Source organism: Tiliqua scincoides, chromosome 1, assembly GCF_035046505.1.
Source record: "Tiliqua scincoides isolate rTilSci1 chromosome 1, rTilSci1.hap2, whole genome shotgun sequence".
Lineage (NCBI taxonomy): Eukaryota > Metazoa > Chordata > Lepidosauria > Squamata > Scincidae > Tiliqua > Tiliqua scincoides.
The window spans coordinates 205,103,157-205,125,997 of NC_089821.1; the positions used below are offsets into that span (position 1 = coordinate 205,103,157).

Here is a 22,841-nt window from a genome sequence, read left to right on the forward strand (position 1 = left end):
CCGCAGGTTCCAAACCCACATGTTCCAGTTTTGCCTGAGAGGCTTTCAGAGGCCATGTGCCTTAGAAAGTCCCCTCAGAGGTAAAAGGCACTTCCAGTTTTCAGAAGGTGTTCCGAGATACCTCTGGATGGCAGGTGCTTTCGGTCACGTCAGGAGGACAGGTAAAGGCCCAAACGCAGAGATTCTGTTATCTGCAGATTTCGGCATCTGCAGGGGTTCTGGGAACAGGCCCCCTACAGATGCCAAGGGATAACCGCATTATTCTTTATTATTTTTATGATTAGTGCACTTACATTTCATTCCTATTTTGGCATCTTACTATTTTCTTAACACTCCATCTATTTGGAAGGAAAGGAAAGGCAGGACATAAATCATTTAAATACGTTCCCATGTACTTAGTGGGGCATAGTCTCATGTTAGTATGCACAGAATTGCAACCTTATAGTGCAAGTCTATGTATATTTACTAAGTCCCACTATGTTCAATGTGGTTCACTTCCTAGTACAAGTGTCAAGGATTGCGGCCAAGGATGCCCAACTATCACAGTGAAATGTATAGCTTTCAGTTGGCTTTTGGTTAGGTCTCTAGGTTTTTTGGCATTCCCCCAGGTCATTACAAATTATCAAACCAAACCAAATGTTTGGTTGCTGCCAGTCTACTGGTTATTGATTTATTTACTTGCTTATAGCTTTATTTTAGATTAATCATTTTAATGATTAATTTTACTATTATTTTCAAAATTATAAACTGCTATATGTATTATAATGTTTTAATTTTTGTCAGCCACTCTGAGTTACCCAACAGGGTTAAGAAAAGCAGTGGATAAAAACTCCAAGTAAATACCCTCTCTCCAAGTCATTAGAAGAGTTAACAAGTGCAGGCATGCCCCCATATCTGTGGAGGTTCCGTTCTGGAACCCCCCCCCCCAGTTACCTGAAACCATGGGTATAGGCAAAATGCCTCCCATCCTCCAGGGCTTCCCTGGGTCTCCTAATGCCTTATAAGGTATTACAAACATCACTTCCAGTTTCTCCATGAGAACAGTCACATGTTTAGAGCTGCTGAGCTCAGTCTGAGCCCAGCAGATGCTGTGAACAGATGGCCATGGCCTCTGCTGGGATCAGAGGATCTTCCAGAAGCAAGGAGAGGTCCTCTGGATGGAGTGCATGTCGAGGAGGCCTGCAGACCCAATCCGCAGATACTGAAACGACAGATACAGGGGCCACTCTGTAATGCTATCATAATGTAATTCTGAAATGGAGCGTGTGATGATTACAAGCAGATTTAAGTCCCCTCCCCCTTTTCTAAATATTAGTTAACACATTGTCAGAGATGAGTGGATTTCATTTCTATTTTTTTTTCTTTTTTTTGGCTCACTTCCTAAAGCACTCAACAATCCCCTTTTAAAGGCGTCCAGGCCAGACGCCATCACCACATCCTGTGACAAGGAGTTCCACAGACCAACCACACGCTGAGTAAAGAAATATTTTCTCTTGTCTGTTCTAACTCTCCCAACACTCAATTTTAGTGGATGTCCCCTGGTTCTGGTGTCATGTGAGAGTGTAAAGAGCATCTCTCTATCCACTCTGTCCATCCCCTGCATAATTTTGTATGTTTCAATCATGTCCCCTCTCAGGCGCCTCTTTTCTAGGCTGAAGAGGCTCAAACGGCGTAGCCTTTCCTCATAAGGAAGGTGCCCCAGCCCAGTAATCATCTTAGTCGCTCTCTTTTGCACCTTTTCCATTTCCACTATGTCTTTTTTGAGATGCAGCGACCAGAACTGGACACAATACTCCAGCTGTGGCCTTACCTTTGATTTGTACAACGGCATTATAATATTAGCCATTTTGTTCTCAATACCTTTTCTAATGATCCCAAGCACAGAATTGGCCTTCTTTACCGCCGCCATATATTGAGTCGACACTTTCATCGACCTGTCCACCACCACCCCAAGATCTCTCTCCTGATCTGTCACAGACAGCTCAGAACCCATCAGCCTATATGTGAAGTTTTGATTTTTTGCCCCAATTTGCATGACCTTACACTTACTGACATTGAAGCACATCTGCCATTTTGCTGCCCATTCTGCCAGTCTGGAGAGATCCTTCTGGAGCTCCTCACAATCACTTCTGGTCTTCACCACTTGCAAAAGTTTGGTGTTGTCTGTAAACTTTGCAACCTCACTGCTCAACCCTGTCTCCAGGTCATTTATGAAGAGGTTGAAAAGCACCGGTCCCAGGACAGATCCTTGGGGCACACCACTTTTCACCTCTCTCCATTGTGAAAATTGCCCATTGACACTCACTCTCTGTTTCCTGGCCTTCAACCAGTTCTCAATCCATGAGAGGACCTGTCCTCTAATTCCCTGACTGTGGAGTTTTTTCAGTAGCCTTTGGTGAGGGACCGTGTCAAACGCCTTCTGAAAGTCCAGATATATAATGTCTATGGGTTCTCCCGCATCCACATGCCTCTTGACCTTTTCAAAGAATTCTATAAGGTTCGTGAGCCAAGACTTACCCTGAAAGAAACCAAGCTGATTCTTCCTCAGCAAGGCTTGTTCGTCTATGTTTTTTGAGATTCTATCTTTGATGAGGCATTCCACCATCTTACCCAGTATAGATGTTAGGCTGACTGGCCTATAGTTTCCCGGGTCCCCTCTCTTTCCCTTTTTAAAGATAAGCGTGACATTTGCTATCCTCCAATCTTGAGGGACAAGCTGCATATCTTAGTCAAGAGATCAGCAACTTCATTCTTCAATTCCTTAATAACTCTTGGGTGGATGCCATCAGGGCCCGGTGACTTACTGATCTTTAATTTATCAATGAGGTCTGAAACATCTTCTCTTTTAACCTCTGAATTAATATTGCTTTTTGACCAATTGAATATATGAAAATAAGATCTTTACATAAAATCTGGCAATTAGGGGATCCATAATAATCATTCAGAAGGAATGCTGAACTGTGTTGTGCTCTGCTAGGAGCAGAGCTTTTTTTCTAATAGAACGCACCGGAACGGTGTTCCGGCACCTTTTAGATAGGACTACAATCTACTGCCTGCAGCAATCAAGATCAGGCAGGACTACAAGGAGAGAGAAGAGGCGTGTGATCTGCCCTGCAATGCTCTCCCCACGAGGTACTCAAATTCCATGGAGGGCGGTGCTTCTCATGGACACACCCATTTCCTCTCTCAGCCAATCAGAGCCCTGGGGTTTGCAGGGCGGCTGGGAGGTTGAAATTCGGCTCTAGGTTAAGGGAGGCAGGGCAGGGTGAGCCAATCACAGTGCTTTATGAGTCAGAAACGGTTGCGGGGCAACGGGACTTCCCTCAACACAGCTGCTCCTGGGACAGTCCCGCAGTGGGACAGCGGGACATCGTAGATCCCGCTTGCCCCCCCATGCCACTTTCACCCCTCTTTCCATTATACTCAGCGTAGGGACCAGCAGCCGCTGCACAGCCATGAGCAGCGAGCAGATGAGAGGAGGGTGGAGGGGGGCAGTCTTCAGAGGGACTCATCCTGCCAGCTCAGCCCCTCCCATCAGAGTCTCTGCCTCCTGCATGAGTTGCCAGCCAAGTCCTAGGCATGTCTACTCAGAAGTAAGTCCCATTAGTCAATGGGGCTTACTCCCAGGAAAGTGAGGATAGGATTGCAGCCTTAGAGCCCCATCCTATGCATACCTACTCAGAAGTAAGTCCCATTAGAGTCAATGGGGCTTACTCCCAGGAAAGTGTGGCTAGGATCACAGCTTGAAGCCCCAGTGCCCCACACTTACTGGTCAACCAGTTGCCACTGTGAACTAGCCAGCAAAACCGACCTGCTGCTAGTGTGCAAAGCTTTAGCAGCAGGTTGATATGCAGAAATCCAGCTGCTGAAGCTTACCCTGCTGATAAACACCACTGGAGTAAGAGCTGGTGGAAAAAGTTGGCAGTCTAATCCCAAGGGAACTCAGGCTACAATCCTGTCCACACTTCCCTGGGAGTAAGCCCCATTTAATATAATGGGACTTCCTTCTGAGTAGGTATGCATAGGCTTGGGCACTCAGACTACAATCCTATCCACACTTTCCTGCGAGTAAGCCCCATTGGCTATAATGGGACTTACTTCTGAGTATACATGCATAGGATAAATAAATAAAAGATTAACAAGTTATGAGTTCCTGTACTTTTTTTTTTTTTTTAAACAAAAAAAGCACTGGCTAGGAGAATCAGAATTCCTGAAGCCACAGATGTGTATATGGAAATTCCAAACATTAAGATAATGTCTGGCAGCTTCATTGTGTTCTGAACTTGCCAAAGACAGTCAGATGATGTGCATATATCCACTTCCAGTCTGAGAAATAGGAGAACTTCAAGAATAAGGAAGTTTTTGCATACAAATATTGTTAGGAATTATATCTGAAAGGCTCAAACCTGCATTCTTCATACTTTTCCCTACCCCCCCCCCATACACCAGCTCACAGTTAATCATAATTTATTACTACATCAAAACCTGGGAAAACTGATTTGCAAAAACCATCATTTACTCGCAAACCAGAATTAGAACCCACAAAGAATCTCTGAACAAACTATGATAGCATTTCACGTGAACTGGCCACTAATGTAAGTATTTTATATTGTTCTCAATTTTAAGAAAGTTTAAGTTGAAATGCTAGCCACATTTACCTGGGTGTAAGTCCCACTGTGTTCATCAACTCTGGCAAGTATGAGGATCTCAGAGATTAGACAGCCTAGCTGCTGTGCAACAATCTACAACACTGTTGTGAACGGTGGGGAATACCTGTAACAGACCTTCACAGGGAACCATTCACTTTTGTTGCCATCTCTCCTGACAAGAACTTGTTAAACTATGCTAACAACATTGCCAGCCATATTGCACAGCAAATATTCCTCGAGTTTGTTAGGGCTCAGATGACCGCGTTGGTGAGGAACTCTGAAAAGCCTGCCCAAGTGCAGAGGAAAAACTGCTGTGCTGTTATTCCTTTATTTGTTGATTAGTGTACCTATATCAACCCCTCATTGGATTGATTGAAAAGTTAATAGGAAATCTTACATAGATCATACTGCCACACAATCACATTCAGGTAAAAAAATTTAAAATATACCTGAAAGAAAAAACAGGTAATAGTTATGTACTATTTGTTCCTGGGCACAGACTAAAGAGTCACAATGCAAAATCCACAGGTGCAGAGTTTGTTTGGTTCTTTAGAGTCATTTTAAGAACTTGCATCCACAAGTTTTTTGGGCATGCTTAAAGGACCTCTCTGTATTGAAGCTCATATTAAGATTTTTATTTAGTGTATTTTCAAGGCATGAACTTCTTTTGCAATATTTCTTGTTAAACCATCTCAAAGTAAATACAACAGTACAGAAAACCTGTACATACCCTCTTCTGTTTCCTCCTGCGTTTCAGTTTTGTTTTCTGCTGTTTTTACACCATCAGTTGCCTAAAATGACAAAGTAAGACATTCTAAAACTCAACTAACTTTTGCTCCTATCCAATCTTAGAAGTTCCACAAATAAACCAGCAATTCATTGTCATCTTTATAATTTATGCCTTTGCAAAAGTATCTCACAAGTAAAAATAAAACTCATATTGAACACAGAATGCAGCGCAGTCACTAGGTACACAGAAGAGTCCCAAGAAAACTAGAAATGACCACGAAGTATAGCAATAAATCTAGTGTATGCTGCTTCATGTATACAGTATATATATATATATAGCGCTAGTGTGAGTTTCAATTAGCGTTGACGGCATAATTCAGCTTCAGAAGCAGACAAAAGTTATCTCACAGAGAACCACTTAATGAGCAAGTTTTACAAATAGTGATGGTGCCAGGGGTCAAACTTGGCAAGGTACTAGCCAAGGGCCCATGCACAACAGATGGTCCACCTGGCCAGGTCAGCTCCTGAACCCTCATTATCAGTAGCAGTTCTAGTGCCCAACACATCATAGGGGCAACCTAAGTCTAGCAATGACCTCAGTCAGCCCTCTCATTAAAATCCATGACCTATGTTCATACAGCCAGTACAATTAATAGCTGTGATTAAAACACACACACACACACACACACACACACACACACACACACACACACACCAGATCATCACACCAGTTGCGAATTATTTTAAAGGCACAATCTGTTCTAGAGTGGATGTAAAGAAGGTGTATTTTAGCAGGTGTCTCCAGAAAAGAATACTTGTTCTAGTTCTGCCATGCTGGAAACAAAACACAATTCTGATTTCATCAACAAGATGTTCAGTGTGCAAGAAACATTTTTAGTTCTTACACTATTTGAATAACCAGCAGTATTGGACTGTATCAGCAGTAGCAGATAAGCACTGTATGCACTTTTAAGCCTCCAAGTACTTCAGTTAACATAATGAAAGACTCCTGTGAAAACAGACCCTGTACCCAAACTACAAAGAAACAAATCAATGGTATTCTTTTACATGTGCTGTATTTAAAAAAATGTTAAAGAAACCATAGGCAAAGCACCTACTCCATATCTATACATTTTCCCAGCTGTGTTTTGCTCTTGCCCCACTCCATGACATTTTACGAACCTTGAGAATTTGCCCTTGCACAATATTTTCATAAATATGAAATAAATCTTTCATAGTAAAGAGATGCACAGTCTGAACCTGAAAGGTCATCAGTCTGGGAACATCCAGAAAACCCTGAACTAAGGGAGCTTTTAGATGTACTTTGTGTTTGACATTTTAGTTGTGATTACATGCTTCTTTCTGTGAATACTAGAATTGGTTTCTACAGTGCAAGGCAGCCTGCTCATTAATCCAAGGACAAGTTCACATGAGTAGGCTACTGCATCTGCAAACGTGTAACTTGCTGTTGACCCTCCTCATGTGGTTGAAAATATGTATGGAAATCCTTTTCATTTCAGTAAGTCAGCACTCCCTCCCAGTGACTGAATTATGTGAAGAGAGATGGAGAGCCTTTATTGAAACTCCCAAGTTCACTCCAGAGTCTCTTTAGTTTACCAATGGGAGGGGAAACACATGACATATAATTTGGCTTCGTATTCCAAACAGTAACTAAGGGGCTCATCACAACAGGTAGGATGCAAAGTTCCCCTAGCGCTCTAGGATGGGGTGCCAAACTCGTTTCATACAGCGAATTGAATAGCATTCATGATGCCTGCTGTGGGTCAGAAGTGACATCATCAAGCAGGTGATGACCAGAAATAAGCACTTTGCTCTCAACTAGGAACTCATTAGCTGCAAATGACAAAAGAGAAAATGCAGTTAGCCCTCGCCACCTGCAGATTTGTGACCCATGGATCTGTTTATCCATGGGGAGCATGATTCCACTTGCCTTGCTGTATTCACAGTCTGTTTTCTGCAGCACTGTGAAGGTCTCTACTGCATTCAGAATGCCAGCAGAGAACTTCAGAATGCAGTGGAGATCTTCACAATGGTAACCAAGAACAGTAGAGTTCAGTAACAGTAACAGTACAGTACATAGCTTTATAATGACCCTGGTAAACTTTAAAATGGTTTTGGGAAGCTTCTGAAGGTCTCCGATGACAATCTGACACCTAGCTAATAATAACAGAGGGTTTAATAGACAGGCTAGGTGAGAAGGGAAGCTTGCAATCTCTGGGGATGCAAACAAGAGCACGATCCCAAACCAGATCCCAAAGTTTTCAAGCAGGCCTCTGTGGCTACCAGTTCAGTAGTAGGCTTCATAGGTGCTACAGCATACCAGGTCCCGTTCTTCCCGGCCTGTACAGCAATACTCAGGTTTGCCTTTGCTCCGTCTCTTCCACAGACCTTCTCCTAGATTGTGGTTCTTTGCCTCTCCCTCTATTCGTCATATTCCCTCCTTTCCTCTCTTCCCTTCTGAATGTGTCAATATTTTCAATATGTACATTCTTTCATTCCGAATTTCCTACGCAGAAAATAAGTTTTACAGATTTGCCTATGAATTCGGTTCAGATTTTATGAAATGTTTATGAAATGCCTTCTTCACAACTGCAAGCAGTACAGAGTATTGCAAACTTCCCCATGTAGTAAAAGATCCTTATTTAACTTCTGAATCACATATCTGTGCAACTCAGCAAGTCAAAATGTCAGCTCCCCTCCATGCATTTTTAAAGAGGCACAAAAAGCTAGCGGCAAGAACACACGCCATCACACCCTGGACTCTGCTGCTTGAATTTTTCACCTCACAGTTCATGAAGGCCAGGCATGTTTTCAGAAGCCAAAGGATTCTCTTGCACAACAGTCCTTACAAAACATGCTTAAGGTCTTATTTTAATGGATAGAAAACATCCTTATGCTAGCAAATGTGGACAGTGTATTACATGCAACATACCAAACAGCTGTTACAAAATGCACTGTGTTGAGCTTATTGTTCATGTGCAGCTCACTTATTCCTAATATCCTACTTTGCTATACAGCTTTTTATAGAGTTAATCCAAACCAAAACCACAAACCAGGAACTTACTTTTTGCTCTGAATCATTTTGCTGCTTGAATATATCTCTCACATCAGGAACTTGGTATTGTTTGTTCTTCTTCCTCATGGTCTGTGTGACAGTTTCCACCCGCTTCTGTACTGCTGCAGACTGAGTACGGGTTAGCGTAGCCAAAACCACCATACTTTCTTGAGAGTCACCAGCAGCCTCTCCAAAGAGGTTTGACAAACCTGCTTCTTTTAACCACTCTTCTTCCAGTTCTCCCTCTGGTGCAGATGAAAAGAGAAAAGGATTAAAAAAGACCATCTATTCAACACTGGTGAGACAACTACACAAAAAGAAAGAAAGAAATGCTTCATACAGGTGTATAACAGGAGGAAGAAACTGACTGCAACAATTCAGTGAAAACAAAATCCACCTCCACAACTGTGCCTGTACGTCCTTTATTGTTTCCCATACAAGGCCAAAAGAATCCATAAATTTGTATGAGAGAATATAAGAGGTTTTTTTAAAAAAAGTGTAGGAGATATTTTTTCACAGTTCTGGACTCTGATGATGACAATTCACTGGAGGGGGAAGTTTGTCCTTACTTTAGTCTTCCTTCATTGCAGTTTTATAAACCTTTTCTCTAGAAGCTAGCAAGAATTATTAACTTTTAAGGGAAAGAGAGTGGGTGTGGACAAGAATTGCAAGAGATCCTGTGGAAGGTACTCTGTGCATATAAAGTCATAGTCGCTCCTGCTCTAAAATCTCCCTGCAACTCAGGACTTCTAGTGCAAGTGGCCCTTTAATGAGAAAGGAAGATACACCACACTTGAATTCCAGAGTAGCCAGGAGCTTATACAATTATCACATTTAGGATGCAATCCTATCCCCTTATGTCAGTGCTTTCCAGTACTGACATAAGGGCAATGCAGCTCTGAGTTAAGGGGAGTAAACATTCTCTCACACTGAAGAGGCCTCCATGAGTGCCACCCAACTACAGGATGCAGCACACGTCCCATTGGCACTGCTATGCCAGTGCTGGAAAGCACTGACATAAGGGGTTAGGATTGCACCCTCAGTTTGTTTGCATTCCACTTTCTCTAGTTCCAGATCTATTTTCCCTTTTCTGCTAGTGCAATTCTTCATTAGTTTAATCTAACCCAGTGATTTTCAACAACTTGCCATGGCACATTGGTGTGCCACGAATGGTCTGTAGGTACACCATTGGACTTTGGGGGAGAATCATTTATTAGTAGGGCCATTGGAGGGATGTGAGCCCTCCATCAGCACAACGATGCGTCCTGTCAATTGTCAAAAATCTGACTGTGTTCCTTGACCATTTTAGCTCCTTGTCAGTGCGCTGTGAGATGAAAAAGATTGAAAATCGCTGATCAAATCGGAGGTTATCAAGGCTTATAGAAATCTTAATGCAAGTGTGTATGTCTGTATTATGGGATTGGATTGTCTTTGCTAATGTATTCTCTATTCCTTACTGTTTTTTTCAGCAAAATGATTTCCCTATTGTTTTTAACTGGCAAAACAAAGCAGTTCCTGAAGACAAACTATACGAGGAAATAACAGGATGTCTCAATAAAATGTGCACACATTTTATAGTTTCAAATTTATTATGCTATAATTTGCACATATACTATATGTGGTGTTCACAAAAACAGTTGCTTGACACAGGTACAATTAGATCAAGTGCTCAAAATGTTCCCCATTGGCATCTATACACCAATGAAATCATTATCCAAGAGAAATGCAGACATCCACCAACGTGTATGCTGAGATTCTAGGGCCCAATCTTATCCATTTTTCCAGTGCTGATACAACTGAAATGCAGCCCTGAGTTAAGGAATCAAATGTTCCCTCACCTTGAGCAAGCCTCTATGACTGCCACCCGATCACAGGATGAAGCGCAAAGCCCATTGGCACAGCTGCATTGGAGCCGGAAAGCTTAATAGGATTGGGCCCTTTACTGTTTCAGTATTGCAGGTTTTCTACAATGATGCATGTATGAATTAGAGCTTATTAAAATGTGTGTATATTTTTTGAGACACCCTATATTTATTAGAATATAGGCCTACATTTTAATGTTCTTCATGTACTTACCATACACCTGTGGTTTTCAAACTGTCCGGGAGTTTAAAATCCACAGTAAGTCTTTGCGGGGATGGGGGGGAGGCAGCAGGGGCAGGGGGAAGGCAGCGACGCAATCACCAGGATCACGTCGCTCAGGGGGCTGCAGGGACTGGGGTGCACTCACCAGTCCCTGCAGCAGCTATCCCTGTGTGTGGGGAGCCCTGCGCGAGCGCCTGCAGAGCGCCCCAGGTCCGGGACAGGTCTGCTCTGCCTCCACAAAAGTGGAAGCGGAGCACGATTGCCCGCTTTTGTGGAGGCAGAGCAGACCTGTCCCGGACCTGACGGGGCTGCAGGGACTGGGGTACACTCACCAGTCCCTGCAGTAGCCATCCTTGTGTGCAGGGAGCCCTGCGCGGGCATCTTTCTCTGACCTGGGGAGCCCTGCAGACGCCCGCGCAGGGCTCCCTGCACACAAGGACGGCTACTGCAGGGACTGGTGAGTGCACCCCAGTCCCTGCAGCCCCGTCAGAAGGGAAAGCGGAGCGATCATGCTCTGCTTCCGGTTTTGTAGAGCAGGGCATGATCGCTCCATTTTCACTTTTCCTGACCTGAGGAGCCCTGCCGAAGGTTGCACAGGACTCCCCGCACCCCCGGGAGGCTGCAGGAGGCTTGGGCAAGCGCATCCAAGCCCCTGTAGCCCCCCTGAGCAACGCAATCCTGTGGATTGCGCCGTTGCCTTCCTCCTGTCTCCTGGCTGCCACCGCCCCTTAAGGGGGGGGCAGAGACCAGGACCCACAGGCTGGGGCGTCGTGACACCCCAGTTTGAATACCACTGCCATACACAATGAAGTTACACCAGCATCACTTATATCTAAGACAAAATTACTTTGGTGATGTTCTGTTTCAAATTCCATGATGTTAACTTAGATCTAAATCATTTTCTTCCTTTATCTGAACACCTTTATCTGAATTGCAGCATTTATTGTTTTGGTTGAAACATTATCAAACTCTAGAAGACAATCCTAGCATCTAACAGAAAGAGCAATTATCAGAAGCAAACTTTACCTTGTTCTCTAGGGCATAACCAATAAATCACCACAGCTTTAGCACTCTAAGTGGAGATGAGATATGAAAACATCCTATTCAGAACTTACTTATATGGCCAGAGTTCTGCCATTTTGGAATCCTTTTCAACTAGCTTGCATTGCTGTTTTGTACAGCAAAGATACTCTAATCTTCAAATAAAGTTCTAGATAGCATAATCTGAAAGTGATGATATCTTTGTGATTTGCTATAAATAGCTGAAGAATATGTACCAGACTGCTTCTAAGAAAACCTTTTGAAAGCAACTGCTAGATGTTGCACCACAGGTAGTATGGACTGAGCACTCACAATCATTTCTTTAGAAGAAAAAGAAGAGCCATTTCCTGTTACCACTAACAAGGCGATGGCCCTAATCCAATAACTGCAGCTTAACAACTGTAAAAATATAAGTGAAGAAAGAGGAAGAAGTTATTCCTCAGTGCAGAACAACATTTTTTTCTGCAAACACTACCCATTGCGCCATGCAAATCAAGCGAGAGAAGAAATTAAGAAAATTTATACATAGCTTTTCAACACACATATTCACAAAGTGGTTTACATCACAACATAAATAAATGGTTCCCTGCCCTGAAAAGACTCATAAACGGAAAACCAGTAGACTTGTTCAATAGGAATTTACGGACTTATTAGACCAAGTCATTACTCAATGCCCTGAAGAAGAAGAGCACACATACTGCTCAAAGAAAATCTGATTTTTTTTTTAAAGTTCTTGAAATGATGGGACATTGATACAAAAGAAGAGAAAGACTTCCACTACCACGTAGCCCTTTAATTGTAAATATTCACCCAACAAAATATGAGGATATGCAGAAACACTTTACCCACTTTTTTTTTAAGTTACAACAACAACAAACTATTAAAAGCTTTAAAACTGTTGTGAGCATGGAGAAAAGAGGAAAAAGCATACTGCCAGTAAGCAGTCATATAGCAGGCATAGATGTCCACAAAACCAGACAAATGGTTTCTAACAAATTTAACTTTGATTACCATCAGGCTCCTTCACCACAACCTCTTGTTCTCGATTGCTGTTGCTGGCTTCGTGGATGTTTTCAATTTCTTTCCAGTAGTCATCCAAGGATAATTCATCAAGTGAGTCCTGTGAACCTGAACGGTTGTAAGGGGGCTTCCCTGAAGGCTTCTTTGAATTATCATGGTTCATTGAATATTGACCAGATCTTCGACTGCAAGATTTACACACCAAAAAGCAAGACTTAATAATGCAAAGCATCATTTACACAGATAGAAATAAAACCAATAAAGAAATGCAGGTCAGGTGGTCATAGTGAAAAACATTGTGTCACATTTATTTATTTTAAATTTTAAAAACTGCAACAATTTCTTGAATTTTAAGCACCACTAAAATTTGTATGGACTTGCACTCTGGAAAGAAGGGATAGGGGTCCAATTCCTTAAAATCTGGTTTTGCCTTTTGCTTTACTTTCTATTCATTTAATCAAAATTGAAGTTCAATCAATGTTCATAGAGGAAAGAGAATTTCATTTTCCCAGGGCTGACCAATAATTGAATAATATATCACTTTGTAGATGCATTTAGAGAATATGAATACACTCTCATGGGACGTGCTGAAACAAACAAACAAAAAAAAACAAGTTGCATATGGTGGAGTTAGCAAGCCAATTCTGGTGATCAAATCTGAGGCAGGGATTTAGTGTATGTAGTCCCCACTAAAGAATGTAACTTTTTAATGACCCTTATTAAAACTTGGCAGAAGATCAGTTGGAAGTTTCATTAATGTCTTGAATTTTGACTCTGGATTTTTGAGGAAAAAATGCACCATCTTTCTTATGTAAATGCCATTTCCATGTTACATTTCTGTTCTCCATAGACTTTTACATTCACCACTATCAATATAATTTAAGTATTATTTCAGATTTCTAGGCATGAGTAATGAACTTCAGGCATCAAGCTAATCACATACCTGAAATGTTTGCAACCTCCGTTCAAGCAGAACCATCAAGGACACAAAAAATCAGAGTTAAGCACTTCCAATGAAAATGCTTAACTCCAATTAGATTGTGCCCTAGACACATCACTAATTGTATATTGTATTATTGAGAATTCTGTTTTCTGTTTACATTGAGGTGCACTATCAACATCTCCTTAGCTTCATGAGTGCTACTTTTAAGTGAATTGCTCCTGAACAGTGTTCGTGACCAATCCATCTGAACAATGTTATACTGTTCCCATCTATATGCTCCAATATATAGATAGATTTCATGACAAGGCCACCAATTAGCTCCAACATTATAAATTACCTTTTTTGTATATATCTTTTATCTATAGGGAGTAAGTTACCAGCAATACATAATTCTATAAAGGTAATTTTTAAGACTGATACAAGAAATCTTTGGAGAAAGATTTTTTGCAGGTTTTTCCTACTTAGGGAAAATATCATTTTTTTCCTTACATAGTAAAACACTGCAGAGAAATGTGAATCCTTCATGTCACTGAAGGATAAGACAAGCAATCTTTCTGCACACACAAAGGAGTTGTAGGACTAAGGTTTCATGTGAGAGAAAAAGTAATGTTTGAAATTAAAGTGATTCTAAGAAACACTCAGAAGCCACATGACACACATCCTTGGTACTGTTTTCAGCACAAGCACTGAACCTCCAAGAAAACTGGGAGATCACACACTGTTGTGACTTGTTCCTTTGCCATTTCACATTGTGAAATAAAGGCACACCATTATGCTCCATTTACAGAACACATTTTTTTAATGTTCTCAGAATTATGGCTTTACAACAAGGCACACCTAGTAACTCAAGTATGATTGGATAAAATGTCACACATTTGGATTTGACATTTATCCACCAATAAAGCCAGAGGTCACATGAAAGAAATGCTGCAAAAGAGCACTGTCAAGCAAGCATGGTATACAATTTTGCATCTCCTAGTATGCCTACATCATATTTGCATCCCCTCTTGCAAAGCAGGAGTGCCAGTTGAACATGCAAATATAACATGCGTTTCGCATCTTGGACCCACGTTAAAAATGTGATGTGCAGATTCTATGTACATTGATATTGCTGTCAAAAATCAGCTTTTTTCCCCTCAGAGCTTCATCAGTTTATTATATATTTTGTTTCCTGGATTTTTGTTACTAATATAGAAGATGAAAATAGAGAATTATACAACAGCAAAATTAGCAAGCTCTACAAACGGCAATTCAGCTACATCACAGCAAAAGCAAAAACATGTTTATTAGAACAAACATTTTTATTGCTCAGATTAATTATAAAAGCTATAGGTTAAAATTATTCCTCCCATATGACATTTAGGAATTTAAAAAAAGATAACACAGAATAATCATCTTACAAGATAACAAAAACAAAAACCCAGAGATTGATCATACAGTCAAACCAGGGGTATCAAACAAAAGGCCAGCAGGCCAGATTTGGCCCATGGAGGTCTTATACAACCCACGTGATAATTGGGCTAACCCAGCACTGCACTTTCAGTAGTGCCATTTCTGCTGAGACTTTGGGTGGGAGAGACAGAAGGAAGCCTCAGAAGGCAAGAAACCCTAGGGGAGAGGGCCCGACCAAGTGGGGTGAAAGAGGGAGAAGCACAGCAGCTGAAACGTTGGCACACATGATAACTGGCCTCTCCCAGTTCTTGAAAATATGATCAAGATTTGCATATTAAGTCTTCTGCCATTTGAAACTAATGAGTTCCTACATGAGAACAAAATGCTTATTTCTGGCTATCATCTGCTCAATGACATCACTTCCTGCTTACTGATGTCACTTCTGGCCCTTAGCAGACTCCATAAATGTTATATGAATGTTATTTGGCCTGCAGTATGAAACAACTTTGATACCCTTGGTCTAAACCAGGGACTGCTAAACTGCAGCCTGCAGTGTGGCAAGATGATTCTGGGCGCAGCAGGGCAATGTGAAGCCTTATTGTCCCACCACACCATCAGCAGTTTTCATGCCCAAATGTTGCTGATTCTACTCCCCTGCACTAGAATCAGCAATGTTTAAGCACGAAAACTGCTGGTGGCATGGCAAAACAGTAAGTCTTCACCACCGCCATGCTGGGAATCATTATTCTGGAGCACTGTATCTGGCCTGCGGGCCACATTTTGGTGACCCATGGTCTGAACCAATTCCTGAACACTACCCCCATCAAAAAACATTTATTCTGGATTGTTTCTGAAGGAGTATGTGCAGAAACAAGGTGGCATTTTGAACTATTGCATGTGTAGTTGAACATGTACGTGCAGAAGAAATTGCACAACAATTTTATGTGCAACATGTGAAACTCATTACAGAAAGTGCAAAGCGAACTCAGGATTCCACTTGGATTTGCGCATGCAAGAACCCTGCACTGTCACTTTCATGTGTGCAAGCCACCTAAGTATGCATAACAACAACTTGGGATATAACCCTCTGTTATTTGCAAACTTACATCTGCACATTTATATCAAAACATGAACTGGACTTTAAGCTTGTGAACAGGACAGGACTAAAGTTTTATAGTACTTTATAAATAATATCACTGATCTGTAAAGTGCCTGACTGCTTTCTACCTACTGTATACTGACCCTACCTTCTTCGTAACAAAACATACCCGTAGCACAGGGCCACCTGCTGACATGAGGTGAGATGAACTGGCTAATGGGGGAACAAGTGGGGAATAGGCAGAGGCAGCACCCAACAGCTGTTACCACCTCTGCCTGATTTGACCTGCTTATGTCTTCTTTCCTGCTCTGGGTTATAGAGCAGCAGAGCAGGACCAGGACAAGGAAGTGGAGAGAATGAAGTATTGTCCTTTCTCCCCCCCCCCTCCAAAAAGAGATGACAGGGTTCTTCTCAGTTCCCAGTACGTTCTGTTGCTCTATTTCAAAACACATAGCAGCAGAGTGAAGAGGGGGGAAAAGTTAAGAAGGGAAGAGAAGGTGGAAGGGACAGTGGGTGGGCTATCCAGTGACTTTACAGTCAAGGGTCACCGTGCCTCACACCCAGGACTTGCTTCCAGTATTGCCAAAGATTGTGGTGGCAGAGACAGAGGAGGTCACCACAGAAACCCTGTCCCCCAATTATTCATCCATTCAATTTTTATCCCGCCTTTCTTCCCAAAGGGCATCCAAAGCAGCTAATTAGAAAGAGAGTGAAGAGCTCACCACTGTTGCCTAGTCTTCCACTTTTAAACTGGAAGTGGGTGAGCAGGGAGGATACTAGGAGTGGAATAAAAATAAATAAAATAAATCCACCACCACCACCACCTGTTGCAGGGTAGAATGAAGGCAACTCAAGTAATCTCGGTACACAGGAGTGAAAGTTTGCAGGCTTTATTTCATTGCAAGCAATGGGCATCTCAAGGGACTCATGTCACAAAGCACTGAGAGTGATTTCCCAATATTAACTGGACCCTTTATAGCATTCTGGGTTCTTTGTTTGAAAATTTAGACTTCCCATTGGCTGAAGTTTGACATCATAGATGGGGCTGATGCTTAATAGGCTACAGATAACTTTAGAGACACCTGATAGGCTTGTTTCAGGTTACAGTTCCCATAATAGGTAAAATTAAACAACATATTGAAATACAAAGTTTTCAAAAACCAGTAGAGTATGCTATAACATCATCTATCCAGTGTTGACCCGTTGTTGACCCTTTTTCACATTTATCATTCCAATTAGAAATTAATTGACAAGTCCTCTCACTAGCCTCATTAAAAGAGAACACAAAAACACTTAAACACAGGTGTGAAGACCTCATCTTTGGCAGAACTTCAGACTCACTTCTTGGCATTCATCCCCTTCAGACTCATCCTAATTAGGAAGGCCTTGTTTGAGTGACCTATCTTATCTCTTTCCCTTTTGTTAATCCAAACATTGAACACCTGTGAAGCCTCTCTGCAAAACTAAAGCTTCTCTGTCTTTTCTTAAGACTTTTCTAAAATCAAGCAACGCTTTGGTTCCTTAAGACCTACTTCTAAAGACTACTTCTAAAGACTACTATATCTTAATTCTATATAACTATTGTGACCTTTTACTTTGGGTACGTACTTTGGTTTGGTATCAAGGGTCACTTGGTCACCATATGTATACTTTTGCTCCTAAAGCATTACAGTTAAAGCTACAGGGATACAGGCATTTAATTAGTGAGAGAATGTTTTCCAAGACATCTCTGTCTCTGCCAAGGTCATCTGCCAGAAACTGGCATTTGCTTATCTGAGTTACATTCCAGACCCTGAGGCCCAAGCATCTTTAGTCAAGCTAACCTTATTTCTTTTAATAAAATCAAGCAGCTCTTTACCATTCTGTGTGTTTCCATGCTTTAGTCAGACTTTTTAAATGATTCTTTCTTTGCTTATACTGGGCTATCCAGTGATTGGGCTAGATATGGGCTATCCTGTGACTTTAGGGTCAAGGGTCACCGTGCCTCACATCCAGTCAATGAAAAAGAAGCTGCTGCAGGAGCAGCAGCATGAGGGTGTGTGTACACCAAACACAGAATTTGAACACCACCTCAAACACCAGTTTGGCTTGGGGCAGGTTTGTCCTGATTTGTACAAGGGTGAAACTGGGAAACTGACTTAGAACTTTACATCTACGCAACCAGCTTTCATTCTGAAATAGCAAAATATGTTTAGTCCTTAAAACAAGTGAGGGAATAACTATGAAATGGTTGGCAACCTTCAGTCTCTGGTACAAGCCTACAGCACCCCGGTATTCCCAGGCGGTCATCCCATCCAAGTACTAACCAGGCCTGACCCTGCTTAGCTTCCAAGATCAGACAAGATCAGACATGTGCAGGGTAACAGAAGGTTTTTAGAAAATACAGGTGGGACTGAGCACCTGAGAGGAGACTCCATTGCCCTCTACAGTTTCTTGTTTCTCTACGAGTAATATTTCCTTATCCCTACTCCTCATCTTAATACTTGGTGAAAATATTCCATATCCTTTGACAATCAATTAACTGCAAAAAGCAAAAATGTTTGAGCAACCAACCATCAGAATATATTAAAAGTGTTCAAACACTCAAAGGTCAGACAGAAGAGAGTGATATGATCACAGATGTGGGTGACACAGGTCAACGGACACAAATGCGAATAAAGCCAAGAAGAGCACAGAAGGCAAACTTCTCAAGTCTGTAAGCTCCAAGGATTTAGTTGCACGTCATAATATTATCAAACCAATTGCATTTCATAAGAACAAAGGGAAGAAAAGTGGGGCAACTCAATAACTAATTTTTTTCTTTTAACATTTCACACACTGAAACTCTCCTCAATGGCTTGCTATAAAACATCAGACGCCATTTGAGCTTGACGTCTGTATGCATGTCACACTTCTGTTCTTATCAAAAGCAAACAACATGAAGTAAGTTTATCTATCAGGGAGATCAGCGTATTCTGCCAGAAATCGCTTGATTATAGGCAGCAACAATCCCAGTCAACCCTGTAAACTGTTGTACAAGAAGTCTAATCTTGTTAGTCACACTACTACCCATCATTGCCTATGTAAACAGTTTCACTGCAGTGTCATGTATCAAAGGTTAAATAAGGTTAAATAAATAAAAAGGCTAGTTTTCTAAACTCCTTCCCTTAAATACATAGGCCAGATTTAGGATTTGCACTGCTTTACAGATATTCCTTTTAGGAGCGACAGAATTTGCGACTCTGATAACTTTTTTATGACAGTGCAAAAAGTGAACTTTGTTTCTAGTTCAGTGGTTCCCAAACTTTGTATTACTGGGACCCACTTTTAAAAATTACACTCTATCGCAGTGTTTTTCAAACTGTGGGTTGGGAACCACTAGGTGGCTTGCAAGCCAATTTCAGGTGAGTCCCCATTCATTTCAATATGTATTTTACTTTTAATATATTAGACTTGATGCTACCATGGTATGTGACCGCAACTGGAGAAATGTTACACATTGTAATTTTAACAGGCTACTACATATATGCTTTTAACAATTGGGCTTTACTCCCATGTAAAAGCGGATAGGATTGCAGCTTTAGGGATGTTTGGGGAATTTTTTAAAACAGATCAGCAACTGCTTGGGAGGGTTAAGAGGGTTCCTCTTTATTTTAAATAAATTTTTAAAAGTATACTTATTGCAAACTTTTAATTTACCGTATTTTTTGCTCCATAAGACACACCTGACCATAAGACGCACCTAGTTTTTAGAGGAGGAAAACAAGGAAAAAAATATTCTGAACCAAATAGTGTAATAAAATATTTAATAAACTATAACAGAATAACATTTGAACCATGTAAAGTGAACAGCAGTCAACAGTGGCATTAAGAACCATTATCACTGTCATTAACAAATAGAGAGACTTAAAGGTTTGAGTACTCTAGTTTTCTGGAAACCCCAAGAACTCATCATCGCTAGAGTCAGAATTTATGAAGCTCACAAAAGCAGGTGCACGCAAATAGGGGATCACATTATCTTTCTGCTACAATGATGTTCTGCCAAATTCCAAACCACTTGGCCTTGTGCCCGCTTAAGGCTGATCAGTCCCCCTTGTGCAACTCACCAGTGCAGCAAGCAAAAGTGAGTCCAGTTCCAGTCCACAGATGCCAAGTAAATCAGTCCCATCAATCAGAGTTACCAAATCAGAGTCCAGAGCCAATAAGCCAAATTACAGTCCAAGGTCAGGTTCCAGGTAGGTCAGTCAAATCCATCAGGGTATCCAAGTCCAGTCAGATTCCAAATTCAATAAACCCAGTCAGTCTCCTCTCCTACCTCCAACCTGCACTCCTTCAAAACCCACAAACCCTTTCTGCCTCTGGTACTCCTTATATCCCTGAGGGCCCTATTGCCTTCCAGTGGCTGCAGCTGTGCAGCACACTCTGCTGGATGCCCAGGCCTTACCCTTAAAGGGGCCACTGCTGACACCACATCTACCTCCTCACCAGATCTTCCTGGATTCCAATACGGGGGAGGGGGGGAAGCAGATCTCTGTACAGACCAGTGCAAAAACAGGGGAAAGGTGCGGGGAAGGGAAGATCTCTGTATAGACATCACAGCAAGACCAGTGCAAAACCCCTTGCACACAGAACCAACAGATGAAATTGGGGGAGGGGACAGATCTCCATACATACCAGTGCAAAAGCAGGGGAAAGGTGTGGGGAAGGGAAGATCTCTGTATAGACATCACAGCAAGACCAGTGCAAAACTCCTTGCACACAGAACCACACAGAACCGTCAGGTGCTCACTCCCTGGGCTCCCTGGACTCACTCCCTAGGCTCCCTCCCTGGGCTCACAAGCCTGCCAGGGGCTCACTCCTAGGGATGCTTGGACGGGAGAGAAGCCTGCGATTGACTCATTTCGCCTGGAGATCGACTGGTAGCTCTCAATCGACATAATGAGCACCCCTGCTCTAGGGGCTTGCTCAGCAAGACCGCCACCCCACCCACGCTTTCCTGGGAGTGAGCCCCAGTGACTCTGAGACTTACTTCTGAGTAGACAGGAGGGCTTGCTCAGCAAGACTGCCATCCCACCCACGCTTTCCTGGGAGTGAGCCCCAGTGACGCTGAGACTTACTTCTGAGTAGACAGGAGGGCTTGCTCAGCAAGACTGCCATCCCACCCACACTTTCCTGGGAAGGCGAGCAGAGCGGGCAGGGGGCGGAGTTTTTTGTGTTTTTTTGCAGTATTCGCTCCATAAGAACATAAGAACATAAGAACAGCCCCACTGGATCAGGCCATAGGCCCATCTAGTCCAGCTTCCTGTATCTCACAGCGGCCCACCAAATGCCCCAGGGAGCACACCAGATAACAAGAGACCTCGTCCTGGTGCTCTCCCCTACATCTGGCATTCTGACTTAACCCATTCCTAAAATCAGGAGGTTGCGCATACACATAATGGCTTGTACCCCATAATGGATTTTTCCTCCAGAAACTCGTCCAATCCCCTTTTAAAGGCGTCTAGGCTAGACGCCAGCACCACATCCTGTGGCAAGGAGTTCCACAGACTGACCACGCGCTGAGTAAAGAAATATTTTCTTTTGTCTGTCCTAACCCGCCCAACACTCAATTTTAGTGGATGTCCCCTGGTTCTGGTGTTATGTGAGAGTGTAAAGAGCATCTCCCTATCCACTCTGTCCATCCCCTGCATAATTTTGTATGTCTCAATCATGTCCCCCCTCAAGCGTCTCTTTTCTAGGCTGAAGAGGCCCAAACGCCGTAGCCTTTCCTCATAAGGAAGGTGCCCCAGCCCCGTAATCAGCTTAGTCGCTCTCTTTTGCACCTTTTCCATTTCCACTATGTCTTTTTTGAGATGCGGCGACCAGAACTGGACACAATACTCCAGGTGTGGCCTTACCATCGATTTGTACAACAGCATTATAATATTAGCCGTTTTGTTCTCAATACCCTTCCTAATGATCCCAAGCATAGAATTGGCCTTCTTCACTGCTGCCGCACATTGGGTCGACACTTTCATCGACCTGTCCACCACCACCCCAAGATCTCTCTCCTGATCTGTCACAGACAGCTCAGAACCCATCAGCCTATATCTAAAGTTTTGATTTTTTGCCCCAATGTGCATGACTTTACACTTACTGACATTGAAGCGCATCTGCCATTTTGCTGCCCATTCTGCCAGTTTGGAGAGATCCTTCTGGAGCTCCTCACAATCACTTCTGGTCTTTACCACTCGGAAAAGTTTGGTGTCGTCTGCAAACTTAGCCACTTCACTGCTCAACCCTGTCTCCAGGTCATTTATGAAGAGGTTGAAAAGCACCGGTCCCAGGACAGATCCTTGGGGCACACCGCTTTTCACCTCTCTCCATTGTGAAAATTGCCCATTGACACCCACTCTCTGCTTCCTGGCCTCCAACCAGTTCTCAATCCATGAGAGGACCTGTCCTCTAATTCCCTGACTGTGGAGTTTTTTCAGTAGCCTTTGGTGAGGGACCGTGTCAAATGCCTTCTGAAAGTCCAGATATATAATGTCCACGGGTTCTCCCGCATCCACATGCCTGTTGACCTTTTCAAAGAATTCTATAAGGTTTGTGAGGCAAGACTTACCCTTACAGAAGCCATGCTGACTCTCCCTCAGCAAGGCCTGTTCGTCTATGTGTTTTGAGATCCTATCTTTGATGAGGCATTCCACCATCTTACCCGGTATGGATGTTAGGCTGACCGGCCTATAGTTTCCCGGGTCCCCCCTCTTTCCCTTTTTAAAAATAGGCGTGACATTTGCTATCCTCCAATCTTCTGGTACTGTGGCTGTTTTGAGGGACAAGTTGCAT

The 22,841-nt window shown here is 42.5% G+C and overlaps 1 protein-coding gene across 1 annotated transcript in view; it reads right to left on the bottom strand.

Moving 5' to 3' along the window:
• The window catches only part of ARHGAP18 (Rho GTPase activating protein 18), a 75,795-nt gene that overhangs the window by 26,819 nt on the left and 26,135 nt on the right, over positions 1-22,841 (bottom strand). Inside the window, exons 2-4 of the mRNA XM_066611195.1 lie at positions 12,592-12,785; positions 8,464-8,699; positions 5,380-5,440 (exon numbers count right to left, since the gene is read on the bottom strand). Coding sequence (XP_066467292.1) covers positions 5,380-5,440; positions 8,464-8,699; positions 12,592-12,763 — 469 coding nt within the window. The 5' untranslated portion in view covers positions 12,764-12,785. The remainder of the gene's footprint in view (positions 1-5,379; positions 5,441-8,463; positions 8,700-12,591; positions 12,786-22,841) is intronic.